This window comes from Mobula birostris, chromosome 11 (assembly GCF_030028105.1).
Source record: "Mobula birostris isolate sMobBir1 chromosome 11, sMobBir1.hap1, whole genome shotgun sequence".
NCBI classification, from domain to species: domain Eukaryota; kingdom Metazoa; phylum Chordata; class Chondrichthyes; order Myliobatiformes; family Myliobatidae; genus Mobula; species Mobula birostris.
Window position 1 is genome coordinate 69904927 of NC_092380.1, and position 15576 is coordinate 69920502.

At 41.4% G+C, this 15576-nt stretch overlaps 1 protein-coding gene across 7 annotated transcripts in view; it reads left to right on the forward strand.

The window, feature by feature from the left end:
- The window catches only part of abcc8 (ATP-binding cassette, sub-family C (CFTR/MRP), member 8), a 178115-nt gene that overhangs the window by 78416 nt on the left and 84123 nt on the right, over positions 1–15576 (forward strand). For all 7 annotated transcript variants that reach the window (XM_072272452.1, XM_072272458.1, XM_072272457.1 and 4 more), the window contains one exon: positions 12955–13089. In XM_072272452.1, coding sequence (XP_072128553.1) covers positions 12955–13089 — 135 coding nt within the window. The remainder of the gene's footprint in view (positions 1–12954; positions 13090–15576) is intronic.

Consider the following 15576-nt stretch of genomic DNA (forward strand, 5'->3'; position numbering starts at 1 on the left):
GCAGTAAAACTCCATTAATCCCTCATGCCCAGGACTTTGGTGGTGTCATATTAGCATCATCCGACTAATGGCTATTATTCTGTTAATACTCCAGTAAACTTTTAATTCATATTTTTAGATAATGAACAGGAGTATAATAAATTTCCCAACAAACCTGGTAAGTTTAAATGAAGTACAGCAAGCAAAGTACCAGTTAGTTTAAAAGGAGCAGGAAACCAAAGCAATAGAGTGGGAGCTGGGACCCCTGTGAGTAAACCTGACAAGTTTAGTGAACCCTGTCTGTTGAGAGACATTGAAGCTCTGGTTAACAAAAAGAAGGAATCTTACATTGGGTTTTGGAGACGAGGGACAAATGAGTACCTTGATGACTATAAAAGGATTAAGAATTCATTTAAGAAGGAAATCAGAAAGATAAAGAGAGGATATAAGATGGATCTGACAGGGTAGGTTAAGAGAAATCCCAAGAGACTCTATAAATGTATGAAAAGTAAAGGAGAGGTTGTGGAGAAAGTGGATCCCCTTAGAGTTCATCAGGGGTGCGTACATCTCAAGCCATAGGAAATGGGTGAGGTTTTAAACAAATATTTTGCTGTTTACTGAGGACAAAATCATGGCTCTCAGTAGATAAGGAAAACAAATAGAGATGTTTTGGAGAACATTCCTTTTACCAGGGTAAAAGTAATTGCTACCTTACAGTGTGTTAAGTTGGATAAGTGTCCAGGGCCTGACCGTGTGGATCCCCAAACTTTGTGGGAGGCTAGAGAAGAAATTGCCAAGGCCCTTGCAGAGATATTTGCTTCATCATAACTCACTGGTGAAGTTCCCGAAGACTGGAAGGAACCTAGCATCATTCCATTGTTCAAGAAGGGTAACAAGGACAAGCGGGAACTACAGGCCAGTCAGCCTGATATTCATGGTGGGGAAGTTACTGGGGGGAATTCTGAAGCACAGAATAGCAAGCGTCTGATTAAGAGGAGCCAGCATAGCTTTGTGTGTGAGAAATCATGTTTGGCAAATCTTTTAGAGTCCTTTGAGAAGATATACAAAAACATAGGGCAGTGGATATTGTCTGCTTGGACTTTAGCAAGGCATTTGAAAGGATCCTTATGGAAAGCTGATCTGGAAGATTAGGTCCCATGGAAAGCTAGATAACTGGGTTTAGAATTGGCTAGGAAGTAGAAAGCAGAGGGTGGTGGATGAAGGCAATTTCTTGAAGTGGAAACTAGTGGTGTACTACAGGGGTCGGTTTTGGGACCCATTATTAATTATTTATATAAATGATCTGAGTGTGAACTCACATGACTTGATCAGCAAGCTTGCAGATGACTCAAGATTAGGAGGAGTTGTTGATAATGAAGGAGCTTATCGTAGAATATTCAGAGGATCTCGATTGGTTTGGGAAGTGGGCCAAGGAGTTGCAAATGCATTTCAGTACAGACAAGTGTGAGCTGATGCATTTTGGAAAGTTAAGGCTACGCTATGAATGGTAGGGCACTAGGGAGTGTAACAGAACTGGAGAACCGAGAAGTCCAAGTGCATAGTATGTTGAAAGCAGTAGAACACGTAGACAGGGTAGTGAAAAAGGCACTTAGCATGTTGGCCTTCATCATTCAGGGTCATTATACTGCAGTTTTATAAGTCATTGGTGAAGTCACCAGTGTTTTGGTTATCCTGTAATAGGAATAATGTGGCTAAACCGGAATGAGTGCAGGACAGATTTATGAGGATGTTGCCAGATTCAGAGGGCTGAGTTATGGGGGAGGGAGGAGTTGGTTTGGCTAGGCCTAGTCTTTGTTCCTTAGAATGTAAGAGATCCAGAGAAGACCTTATAGAAGTGTTTAAAGTTATGAGAGGCATAGATGAGGTGGATTATAACAGTCTTTTCTCCAGGGTAGGGGTGCTCAAAACTAGGGGCATAGATGTAGGGTGAGAGGGGGAGTAGTTAAAAGTAACCGGACGGTCAACTTTACATGCAGTGGATGGTGATTATATAGAACAAGCTGGCAGAGCAAGTGGTTGAGGCAGGTACAACTACATTTAATTCAGAAAGCACTTGGATAGGTACATGGAGGGGAGGGACCTGGAAGGATATGGGTCTAGCTGGTTGGACAACATGGATGACATGGACTGTAGCCATGTTGTTTTGCTCTGTGATTCTTTGAGTTTAAAGCAAGAGTCAGAACCAGGGCTGAAGTGTGTAAATGGGAGTTCAAATGGGCCATAAAACCATAAGATGTAGGAGCAGAATCAGGCCTTTCAGCTCACCGAGTCTGTTCCACCATTTGATAGTTGTTTCTTTATTATTCCCTCTCAACCCCATTCTCCTGCTGTCTCTCTATGACCTTTGACACCTTTACTAATCAAGAACCTATCAACCTCCGTTTAAATATCAGAATCTGAATCAGGTTTAATATCACTGGCATATGCCATGAAATTTGTAAACTTAGTGGCAGCATTACAATGCAATACATGATAAGTATTAAAAAATGAATTACAGCAAGTATATACTTATATTAAATAGTTAAATTCAAAGTTTCAAAGTGCATTTATTATCTAAGAATGTATAAATTTGTTTGCTTACAGACAGTCACAAAGCTAGGAACCCGAAAGAACCCAATTTAAAAAAAGACCAACCTCCCCAGTGCCCAGAGAGAAAGAGAGAACAAAACACAAAATGAATCATATAAACAATAGAAGCGAGCAACAACAACAGCATTCCGAACCAAATTGGGTTCTTAGGTCCAAATCCCCACAGCACCAAAATAACATTGCAAAAACAGAAATAATATAAAGTGAGGTAGTGTTCATGGGTTCAACATCCATTTAGGAATCAGATGGCAGAGGGGAAGAAGCTGTTCCCGAATCACTGAGTGTGTGCTTTCAGGCTTCTGTATCTGCTTCCTGATGGTAACAATGAAAAGGGGGCATATACACAATGAGTTGGCCTCTACAGCTTTCTGGCAATGAATTCCACAGTTTCACCACCCATGGCTCAAGAAATTCTTCCCCATCTCTGTTCTAAAGGGATGTCTTTTTTATTCTGAGGCTGTGCCCTCTGGTCCTAGGCTCTCCCACTACTGGAATCATCCTTTCCATGTCAACACTCACAACACGCTAGAGGAACTCAGCAGGTCGGGCAGCATCCGTGAAAGCAATCAGTCAATGTTTTGGGCCGGAACCCTGACAAAGGGTTCCGTCAGGGTTCCGGCCCGAAACGTCGACTGATTGTTTCCACGGATGCTGCCCGACCTGCTGAGTTCCTCCAGCGTGTTGTGAGTGTTGCTTTCACCCCAGCATCTGCAGATTATTTTGTGTTTATTATCCTCTCCATGTCCATTTATCTAGGAATTTGAATATTCAGTAGGTTTCAATGAGAAGCTCCTTGTTCTTCTAAACCGTGATTACAAGCCAAGCCTTCAAACACTCCACATGCATTAACTCTTTCATCCCCAGATAGCTCTTGTAAACCTCCTCTGGGCCTTCTTTAATACCAGCGTATCCTCTCCTTTTATATTGGGCACAAAACTGCTTACAGTACTCCGTGTGTTCTGAGCAATGCCTTAAAAAGCCTCAGCATTATATCCTTCCTTTTATATTCTAATACTCTCAAAATGAATGCTAACATTGCATTTGTCCAACTCAACCTGTAAGTTGATATTTAGGGATCCTGTACTAGGATTCCCAAGTCCACTGGCAATTTCAGAAATCTCCCCCTATTTCAGGCAGTGATAGTAATGTGATAGAATTCACCATGCAGTTCGATTAAGTCAGGTGTACCAGTATTACAGTGGAATAAAGGGAATTCATTGAAGATGTACCTAGCAGGATAGATAAAGGAGAGTCAGTGGATGTTGTTTTATTTGGATTTTCAAAAGGCCTTTGACAAGGTGCTGAATATAAGGCTGCTTAATAAGGTAAGATCCCATGATATTACAGGGAAAAATACTAGCATAGATAGAAAATTGGTTGACTGCAAGGAGGCGGAGAATGGGAATGGGTCTTTTCTAGTTGGCTGCTGGTGACTAGTGTTGTTCTGCAAGGGACAGTGTTGGGACCATTTTTTTCACCTTATATGTCAATAATTTGAATTATGGAATTGATGGCTTTGTGGCCAGTTCTGTGGATGATACAAAGATAGGTGGAGTGGCAGGCAGTGTTGATGAAGCAGGGAGTTTGCAGAAGGACAGACAGATTGGGAGAATGGGCAAAGAAGTGTCAGATTGAATATGGTGTAGGGAGGTGTATGGTCATGCACTTTGGTAGAAGGAATGAAGGCATAGACTAGTTTCTAAATGGGGAGAAAATTCAAAATCAGAGGTGCAAAGGAACTTGGGAGTCCCTATGCAGGATTGCCTAAAGGTTAACTAGCAGGTTGAGTCAGTGGTAAGGAAGGCAAATGCAATGTTAACATTCATTTTGAAAGGGCTGAAATATAAGAGCAAGGATGTAATACTGAAGCTTTATAAGGCATTAGTCAGACCACACTTGGAGTATTGTGAGCAGTTTTGTGTCCCTTATCTAAGAAAAGATGTGCTGGCATTGGCGAGAGTCCAGAGGAGGTTCACGAGAATGATTCTGTGAATGAGGGGGTTAACATATGAGGAGTTTTTGATAGCTCTATGCATGTACCTCCTGGAGTTTAGAAGAATGGGGGGGTGGGATCTCATTGAAACCTATTGAATATTGAAAGGTCTGGATAGAGTGGATATGGGGAGGATATTTCCTATTGTGGGTGAGTCCAGGACCAGAGGGTAGAGGATCAGAATAGAGGGACGTCCTTTTAGAGCAGAGATGAGGAGGACTTTCTTTAGCCAGAGGGTAGTGAATCTATAGAATTCATTACAACTGATGGCTATGGAGGCTAAGTCATTGAGTATATTTAATGCAGAGGGTGATAAGTTCTTGATTAGTCAGGGTGTCACAGGTTATAGGGAGAGGGCAGGAGAATACTTTATACTTTTATACTTTATTGTCGCCAAACAATTGATACCAGAACGTACAATCATCACAGCGATATTTGATTCTGCGCTTCCTGCTCCCTGGATTACAAATCGAGAGTAAATATTAAAAATTTAAATTATAAATCATAAATAGAAAATAGAAAAATGGAAAGTAAGGTAGTGCAAAAACACTGAGGCAGGTCTGGATATTTGGAAGGTATGGTCCAGATCCGGGTCAGGATCTGTTCAGCAATCTTATCACAGTTGGAAAGAAGCTGTTCCCAAATCTGGCCGTATGAGTCTTCAAGCTCCTGAGCCTTCTCCCGGAGGGATGAGGGACAGAAAGTGTGTTGGCTGGGTGGGTCGTGTCCTTAATTATCCTGGCAGCACTGCTCTGTCAGCGTGCGGTGTAAAGTGAGTCCAAGGACGGAAGATTGGTTTGTGTGATGTGCTGTGCCATATTCACGATCTTCTGCAGCTTATTCTGGTCTTGGACAGGACAACTTCCATACCACGTTGTGATGCACCCTAGAAGAATGCTTTCTACGGTGCATCTATAAAAATTAGAGGGAGTTTTAGGGGACAGGCCAAATTTCTTTAGTTTTCTCAAGAAGTAAAGGCGCTGGCGGGCCTTCTTGGCAGTGGACTCTGCTTGGTTGGACCAAGTCAGGTCATTTGTGATATTGACCCCGAGGAACTTAAAGCTTTTGACCTGTTCCACTTGCGCACCACCGATGTAAATTGGGTCGTGCAGTCTACTACTCCTTCTGAAGTCAACAACCAATTCTTTCGTCTTGCTGACGTTGAGGGATAGGTTATTGAAGGAATAAGATTGAGAGGGATAATAAATCAGCCATGATGGAATGGTGCAGCAAATTTAATAGGCCAGTGGCCTAATTCTGCTCCTATGTCTTGTTTAGAAAATAGTCTGCATCTTTATTCTTTGTGCCAAAGTTCATGATCATACACTATCTAAGTGATATTCCATTCTCCACTTCTTTGCCCATTCTTCCAACCTGTCCAATTCCTCACGCAGACTCCCTGCTTCTTCAACGCCAACTGTCCCTCCATTGATCTTAGTAGCATCCAAAAATTTGACTAAAAAACCACTAATTCTATCATCCAGATCAATAACATATATTGTGAAAAGCAACTGACCAAACACTCAGCCCTGAGAAACATCACTGTTCACTGGCAGACAACCACAAAAGGCGCCCCTTTCTTCCCACTCTTTGCCTTTTGCCAGTCAGCCGTTCTAACAATGGGTATTCAATACCATGGGTATTTATCTTGTTTAACAGCCTCATGTGGCACATTTTCAAAGGTCTTCTGAAAATCCTAGTGAACAACTCTCCTTTGTCCATTCACACTTGCTACTTCCTCAAAGAGTTATAACAGATTTGCCAGGCAAGATCTCCACTTAAGGAAACCATGATCACTTAGCCCTGTTATAGGACTGGTGTGTTGCTGAGAGCATGGAAACCAGGGCCCCTGTGTGTTAATGGGAGTGGAAGTTAGCATCCAAGTGGCTAGGTGCCAAACCAAAGGATTAATGACCAATGGGATAACTGATTTATGGGGTTTTCCTGACTCCTTCTTCCTCAAGGAAAATAAGAAAACCTTTAAATGGTATTAGTAGAATCATACTTCCAGAAGAACTAAATTCAAATTGAACACTGGCAAAATGTACATGCCAAACTTCCTGGAACTTTTACGTTGGATGTTTGGGTTTTTGTAAATTCTCACATCTCCTGTTTTCTCATCAGTAAGTTAAATAAATTAATGATGTATTTTGTCAGCAAAACAAAATCTGACACTTTATGCTTCACAAGAATATTCAGTGAATGCTACCAGTTCAATGCCTGTCCATTTTGGCAACTGTTAAGTACTCAGCAATAGTGGCACTGAATCAGAACTCTTCACTGTCAAGTCAGGAGTCAAACAGGTCTGCATCATTGCACCCACCCAATTTGCCAACTTAATTGCTGTCACCTCAGTGGTCAAAAACTGCCACAGGGGATCATAACTGTGTGTAGAATTTTTTAACCTCAAGGCCAAGAACTAGGTCAGCACCACCTCTATCGTGGAGCTTCAGTATGCAGAGGACAAGGCCATTGTAGTGCACTCTGAAGACCACCATTGTATCCTGAATGCCTTTGCCAAGGTATATAGAGTCCTAGGTCTTGTTTTGAATGTAAAAAAGACACAGTTCCTATATCAGCTACCATCCAGCCTCCACAAAAGTTGATGATATCGCCCTTGAAAACGTTGTTCACTTTCCCTACCTTCGCAGCATTCTCTCCTCAAAAGCAGGCAGTGAGTCAGAGATCAAACGCCGCCTGATTAGTACTAATGAAGCCTATGCAGGATTAAAGATAAGAGTCTTTGAAGACTGCAACCTACAGATCTAAACAAAACTTCTGGTCTACAGAGCAGTTTGTCCTTCCTATATTTTTGTATGGAGCTGAGTTGTGGACCACTGACAGTAGACACCTGAAAGCCATGGTAGAATACCACCAAGGTACCTTACAAAAGACTTTGAGGATCAGCTGAAAGGACAGGCGCACTAACACAAGCGTACTGGAGGAGACCAACATTAACAGTATTCCCACGTGATAAAACAACCGCAACTCTGATGTCATTTGGATGCCTAACTCAGATCCTTTACTCCCAGTTGAAGGAAGGTCAGCGTGCTCCTGGTGGGCAAAGGAAATGTTTCAAAGATAACATCAAAATCATCCTGAAGAAATTCAGTGCTACATCTAAAAACTGGGAAGACACCACACTCAATAGATGCACCTGGAGGAAATCTGTTGAAGAGGGAGCTGCACTACACGAGAGCGACCTCCACTATGCCACAGAGAATAAGCGCTTGCTGCAAGAGGATGAACAACCAAAATACCCAACCACTAATCACAGCTCCCTCTTACTTTTGTCCACACTGCAGCAGAATATGTATATTGATCCCAGAGCAGCCTCTACAGCCACCTGGGGACCTACCAATGGACAACCCCTGAGGAGAATTTCTTACTAGTCTCGAGTGATCACACTACTACTTTTAAGATATGAGACTTTATTTATGCTTATTTAAACTGTGTAATTACCAACATATCCTTTCTGTTCCATGAGGCTAACTATGGCTATTGTTAATTTGAGTCCTCCAGAGCCTCAGTTGTGAACGATTGATAAAAATAACCACTGACTGCATATGTGAAGACTTCCATTGCTGAGCATTATAAAAGCAATTAGATGTGTAGTTTAAAGACTAACAAATTATTTTTACTTGTGTAAAAGAGACTCTCCAATATCATTATGAGAAATGGAAAAATGAATATTCTGGTGCCTATTTATAGGAAATAGTGTCGGGAAAGCTCAGCAGAGCTATACTTTTCCTGGTTGTTGAACAATCATCAAGCTTAGGACAGCTGATGAAGATCACGTTCCAATAATATAGTGTCTCCACTCAACTTAGCATCAGCAGATTCCAGTTAATTGGCATTCCAGTAGCAAGCAGCTGCTGTGAAACTTTATCTTGTTTTCACATTTGCAATCTGAGAGTGGATTTTAACTTTCAACAGTGGTGAAACCAGACAGTGGAGGGTATGTTATTCATTACATGCTCCACAAGTGAGGCTATTCAGTATTAGGCTTGTTGTACGAAAGGCAGCTAAATCATTATTGACCACTTTCTATGGTAGCTCTTCAGTGTTACACAGAAATAAAAACTATTACATTTAATATATTTGTGCTTCATGCACATCAGATGTCCAAATCATTTTGAGCTGCTTGCAGATTGTTATTTTATTGATATGCATTTTGTCAATAACTAGAAACATTCTTGTAAATCAGCAAATGAGCCGTTCTTTATCTTGAACTTAATCTGTGAACATTGTCAAGCATGAAGGTCATGTCACATTCATCTCCAGGCTGGTTATTAATAATATTCGCTAGATATCTCACACAGAATGCTTGATAATATTTTCTTGAGGCCAACAGATGAATTGTACTTGGCTACATATTAGAGACCAGCATAAGCCAGGTAAAGTTTGACATCTCTCCTCTAATCCTGACACAATGCATGAACGACCTCTTTCCACGCTGTGTCACTCTACCTCGGTAATTCAATAAGCAAGCTTAACTCTGGAATTGAATGTAAATCCAGTTTGTCTCTCTACTTACTTCAACAATATGTTGCACTTTTTAAGAACTGGAGAAAGAAAGGAAACGTTCTGTCCATGGCGTAAACCAAGCCATTCTTGGTTGATGCCAGTGTCTGACCCAGCAGGTACAGAAATCCTCCTCACTAACAGCTGGGGGCATGCTAAAATGGGAAGAACAATCTTGCAGGTAGGTCAAGCAAAAGTCTGATATTCCTATCATAGTTTGTCACAATTTCGTCTTCCACCCTGCCTATTTTCTATTCCATTGTGATAGAATAGTGACAGTGGTATGCGGTCTTGAAGCAGTGGCAGCTATTTGCATACGCTCGATGTCCCATTACTTTGAATCAAATGGTAACAGATCAAGAAAACGGTTTGGTGATCCCCATCTCCGTTTGCTGGTGAATCCCCACTCTTTCATGCTGAAAATTATTTGCATTAAACAGCGAGGTTCACACAAGGGCACAGAAAGAACTTGGTGGAGAGCTCCTGTGTGAAGTGAATCATTGTGAAGTCAAAGACGCTTCTCTCACTCAGGATTTTAGCCTTTTGCCTTGCCCCTCCTTTTTCCTGGGTATGTAAAGGCACAGATACAGATCAGGCAGCTCAAACTGGGTATCTGTGAGTGATCTTCCGTTGTAAATGTGTTCTATGTCTAAATCAAATTTATTGACAAGCAAGAAGAACGCACACAATACATCTTATACTGAGCTGCTGAATTAATAATGTCACACTGCATATATGATAAACTGTTGTCGGAATATTTTAGAGTTAAGCAGTTCCTTAACTGACAAATCAGATCTGATATCCTGTCATGTCCCATCATGGGTATTGATGGAAATTAAGAACCTGATAGAAGAGGCTTCAACAGCATCTCTGTCCTCAATATTGGCATGTAGTTGCAAATGCCAAACAAAAACATTCTTAAGCATCTTCAACAAGAAATGTCAGGTGAAAAATCCAGCTCACTTCTCCTGATACCCCACCATCACAGATGTAAGTCATCAGCCATTTTGATTAAAACCACATTATATTAAAATCCTGCTGAATTTATGAGAAAATTAATGATTTCAAAAACTTCTGGATATAGTGCTGAAGACTAGAATCTCATATCAGCCCTGCTTAAAATTCCAGCCAAATTGTCTACTTAGCAATTTATCAGTGCCTCTAACTAACATAGCTGAATTTCTCAGGCAAATCCAACCCAAATCCAATTCCGTCCATTATAATTCCTTCTCTACCATTCTTACTCATCAGCATAGTGATGGTGGGTGCAGTTGAGAATGCAGTAAAGTCACACTTCTCAGTTGCCTAAAGATTGATTCCCAGTTGAACTCCAGCAGAATCACTTGTCCCCAGGCTTTGTCACAACCTTGATCCAATCCTGTCAAAAAGGTCCAGGTTCCAGAAGCAATTGAGAGCCAGTGTTGGAATCAGGGAATCCATGTGTAATTAAAGTCAGAAGGATTGAATTTTGTGCCTTCCTGCAACCATAGCAATAAACAGAAATAACTTGTCTTGGTGCAGGTCATCCATCTCAGCCCCAAGTCATTGCTGCAGGAGTCTCTCAGCACAGAGAGAGTGCTGCACAAATGACTTCTCTCCCATCATGGAGTAAGATGCTTTACTGATAATTGCAATGCATAATTCTTAACTAACAAAATTGTCAGGATTTATAAACATCATTTGGACTTGGGTTAATAACTGAGAAATAAGTTACATCACATATGCCGATGAAACTGGCAGTCTGCAACATCAGAGGATCTCACTACTCACTCATTGTTCATTGACATTGAATCCCCAGCGTCATTGAAGGTAGTGAAAAGGGGAAGGCAAAGTCACTACGAACTGGCCAGAAACTTAAGAATCAGATTCAGATTCAGATTCATGTTGCCACGCCGTCTAGCACCAACACAGCATGTCCACAGTGTTCAGCAGGACAACAGAGTAGGACAGGTACTTTTCTGCCTTTACCACCCACTCAAACACACAGACCGGCCTCCAAACCCAGGACTAACCACCTCTGGGCCTCCAGCCTCCAGTGGACTCATGAACTTGCAGACCTCGGGCTTCAGCCATTGAACATCGGACTTCCAAATTCATTGACTTTGGTCTTCAACCTTAGGGCTTTGATCTTCAGTATTGACTCCAGGATTCACTGATGACAGAACCCTGAACTAAGGATTTACTGAACTAGCGAGTCACCAGCTTTTGCCACCTGCCCATACAGACCTTCAATCACAGGGCCCATGTACCTTGGGGTGGGGTGGGGGGGGGGTTGCTCACTGACCTGGAGGGGATCATCAGCCCTCATCCTTGCTGACAATTCACAGCGCTTGTGATCCAACATTAGTCCACAGGGATCCTTGGCCTTCGAGCACAGAGGAGAGGCCTAGACTCTGGCCTGACCTCTAATTGCCCCACTTCTCTGTTCCTAAACCTTAACTTGACCTCTAACTCCCTGCTCACTCTTCTCCCAAAACCATCTCTACAGATCTAAAATACAACTCAGTCTGAGCCTGATTTCAATGACTATAGGAATGAGTCACCACAACACCACTAACTGGCGGTCATAAAAATCCATCTGGTTCACAAACATCATTCAAGGAAAGGAAGTATGCAATACTGACCCAAGCTAGCCTATGTGTGAGTTTACATCCACCACTGCAGTTGATTCTTGTCTGTCTTCTCAATTCCGGGCATTTAGGGATGCCAGCAATGTCCATGAATGAATCAGAAAGAGAAATAAATTGGGGCCTGGATAATGCGCACCTCTTCATTACTTAAACGTTTCCATTACTTCCAATGCATGATTTGATGGCATATATTGCAGTGCTATTCAGTAACATGATAAAGCAGCATATTTCAGAATTCCACAGTCTCGTTCACTACCTCCATCACCACTACAGTATAGTTATTGTATTTACCATGTACAAAATGCATTGGGGCAACTTGCCAAATCTTTAGCAGCACCTCTCACAACTCCGCCAGCTAGACTACAAGAGCAGCAGTGAAATGTACAGTGTGTATCATCACTTGTTTGCCTCCAAGCCTCGTGTTATCATGGCTTGCCCATTTCTTCAAATCAGAGCATTGGAATCCTGGGATTCAATGTCCGCAGCACTATGGGAATACCTTCATCAAATTGCCTGAAACATTACATGAAAGGCTTCATCAACTCCTTTTCTTGGTGAGTTAGGAATGGGCAATAAAAGTTGGCCTTACCAGGGATGACTATACTCTGTAGATAAATTTTTAAAATCTTCTGTGAAAGAAAACTAGGATGAATATGAGCACAAAAGCTATAAAACACTAGTCTGAAAGTCTTTCACCCACCACGTATGGTTTCACATCTTCGTTAAAAAGCTCTGATTTTCTTTATCCCCATTCCTCACATTTCAGCTGAGACATCTTCCATTCCATTGTCAATTAACATTTCAGATTACACCATCAACCGTCAAATATGGACTGGTCTCTAAATAGCATCAAACATGTGTGAACAGGAATGCAGCTCCTTCTGATTTATAAATAATCTCCATTGTACTCCATGTTAGATTTACTTAAGCTTCCAAATTTAGTTCAGTTAACTTGGGATTCCATTCTTGTAATGAAATCATTGTCACCCCCCCTTCAACTTCATTAACAATAATGTTGTTGGAAGTGGTAATGACGGGTGCAAGATGAACAGGCTTGTTTTTTACTTTGAAATTATTATAGTAATCCATTGTTATTTTGATTAAAATGAAGTTATTTTTACATGAAAGTTGATATAACGGCAGATTTTTTCTATCCTATTGTTGCAATGAAGAATTATTGTGACTCCTGTGTAAATTTTGTTTTTTTTCTGTTAACAGATCATTGTAGGTGTGTTTCTTCTCTATTACCTCCTTGGAATTAGTGCCTTAATTGGAGCAACAGTAATTGCATTGTTGGCCCCAGTCCAGTATTTTGTAGCAACCAAATTCTCTCAGGCCCAGAGAAGCACATTGGTGAGTATTGCTTCACAAAATAATAACCCTGGAATAATTATTGGGTAAACCAATAATGTTCATTGGAATTAATTTGGTTCCTTTTGATCTCTTTAACACTCAAATATGCTACATTTCTCAATCAGGTGGACAAACATGTGACTTGCTCCCAGAGTTACATCATTGTTCTTAATGGATAGAGTACATGTGTGCTGCACAAATTAGTCTTACTGCCAGTTCAAACATTATGACAAAAACATCTTCTAATTTCTGCTTTCCTCCTAATGATCCAAGCTCAAGTGGAATTTTTTTTTGTTGCAGCCAACTGGCTTGAGCTGTCCTAGTGTGTGACAAAATGATAGTGCGATAAACTCTCCTTATCTATAAATTGTGAGTTCATCTGAATAGATGTTCAAGACTGCGTGCATTATAGAGAATATTAGGATTTCATGGGTTATTGGGCCCTAACTGATTAAGACTTACATCAATGGAAAATTTGGAAAATGCTTTTCTAAATTTACAAATTTAGAAAATGTTTAAAAATGATTAAGTATGAGGAAGGTGCAATGTTCATGTGGTATGGGACCATAAAACATAGGAGCAGAATTAGGCCACTCAGCCCATTGACTCTCCTTTGCAATTCCATCATGGCTGATGTATTATCCACCTCAACCCCATTCTCCTGTTGTCTCTCCATAACTTTTGATGTCCTGACTAACCAAGGACATATAAACATACTCAATGACTTGGCCCCCACAGCTATCCGTGGCATTGAATTCCAGAGGTTCATCACCATCTGGCTAAAAAAAAAAAATTCCTTCTCACCTCTGATGGATGTCTCTCTATTCTGAGGCTGCACCCTCTGATCTTAGCCTTCCCCGCTGTAGGAAGCATCCTCTCCACGTCCACTTTATCCAGACCTTGCAATATTCAATAGGCTGCAATGAGAACTCCAGCGAGTACAGGCCAGAGCCATCAAATGCTCCTCATAAGTTAGCCATGTCATTCCCAATATCATTATCAAGAAATGCCCTCGGATCCTCTCCAATGCCTGCACATCTTTTCCGAGACAAGGAGTTCAATACTGCTCACGATACTCCGAGTGAGGTCTGACCAATGCCTTAAAAAAGCCTCAGCATCACATCGTTGCTCTTATATTCTAGCCATTTCAAAATGAACGCTAAATTTGCATTTGCATCCTTACCTCTGACTCAATCTGAAAGTTAATATTTAGAGAATCCTACACAAGGACTTCCAAGTCCTTTTGCACCTCAGATTTTTGAATTTTCTTCCCATTTAGAAAATAGTGCATGCCTTTATTCCTTCTACCAAAGTGCATGACCTCACGCTTCCCTACACTATATTTCACCTGCCACTTCTTTGCCCATTCTCCCAATCCAACCAAATTCTCCGTCAGACACCCTGACCCTCCACCCCTCTTTGTATCTTTGTATCATCTGCAAACTTGGCCACAAAACCATCAATTCCATCATCCAACTTAATGACATATTATGTGAAAAGAAGCGGTCTCAATACCAACTCCTGCGGAACACCACTTGTCGCTGGTAGCCAACTAGAAAACGCCCCCTTTATTCCCACTTTATGCCTCCTGCCAGTAAGGCAATCTCCTAACCATGCTGGTATCTTCACTGTAAAAATACGGGCTTGTATCTTGTCAAGCAGCTTCATGGGCAGCACCTTGTCAAAGTCCTTCTGAAAATATAAGTACACAACATCCACTGACTCTCCTTTGTCTGTCTTGCCTATTATTTCTTCAAATAACTCCTACAGGTTTGTCAGACAAGATTTCCCCAAGGAAACCTTACTGACTTTGGCCTTCTTTATCCTGCCCCTCCAAGTACCCGAAACCTCATCTACAACTTCCCAATCACTGAAGTCAGGTTAACTGGCCTGTACAGTAGTTTACTTTCTTCTGCCTGCCTCCCTTCTTACAGAGTGGAGTGATATTTGCAATTTTCCAGTCTTCCGAAACCATTCCAGAATCTAGTGATCCTTGAAAGATCATTTCTAATGCCTACAATCTCTTCGGCTACATCTATCAGAACACCAAGGTGTAGTCCATCAGGGCCAGGTAACTTATCTACCTCTAGACCTTACAGCTTCACAAGCACCTTTAACTTAGTAGTAGCAACTACACTCACTTCAGCCCCCTGACACTCTCGCCCACTCTCGAGTGTCTGGCGCAATGCTAGTGTCTTCCACAGTGAAGACAGACACAAAATACTTATTAAATTCATCCACCATTTCCTTGTCCCCCATTACTACTTTCCAGTGTCATTTTCCAGCATTCTGATATCCACTCTCACCTCTCTTGTATTCTTTCCAGCATCTGCAGAATTCCTGTTGTTTGCATTTTAAAATTCACTACTGCGAAGCCTCTTCCGGTGATGCCTACACCGAAGAAGTTTAGATCCTCTCTTCAACGGGAGCTCAGTGAAACCATCTCTCACTGCTCCCCATCTGTAATTTCTTCGGCTCTTCAACTTT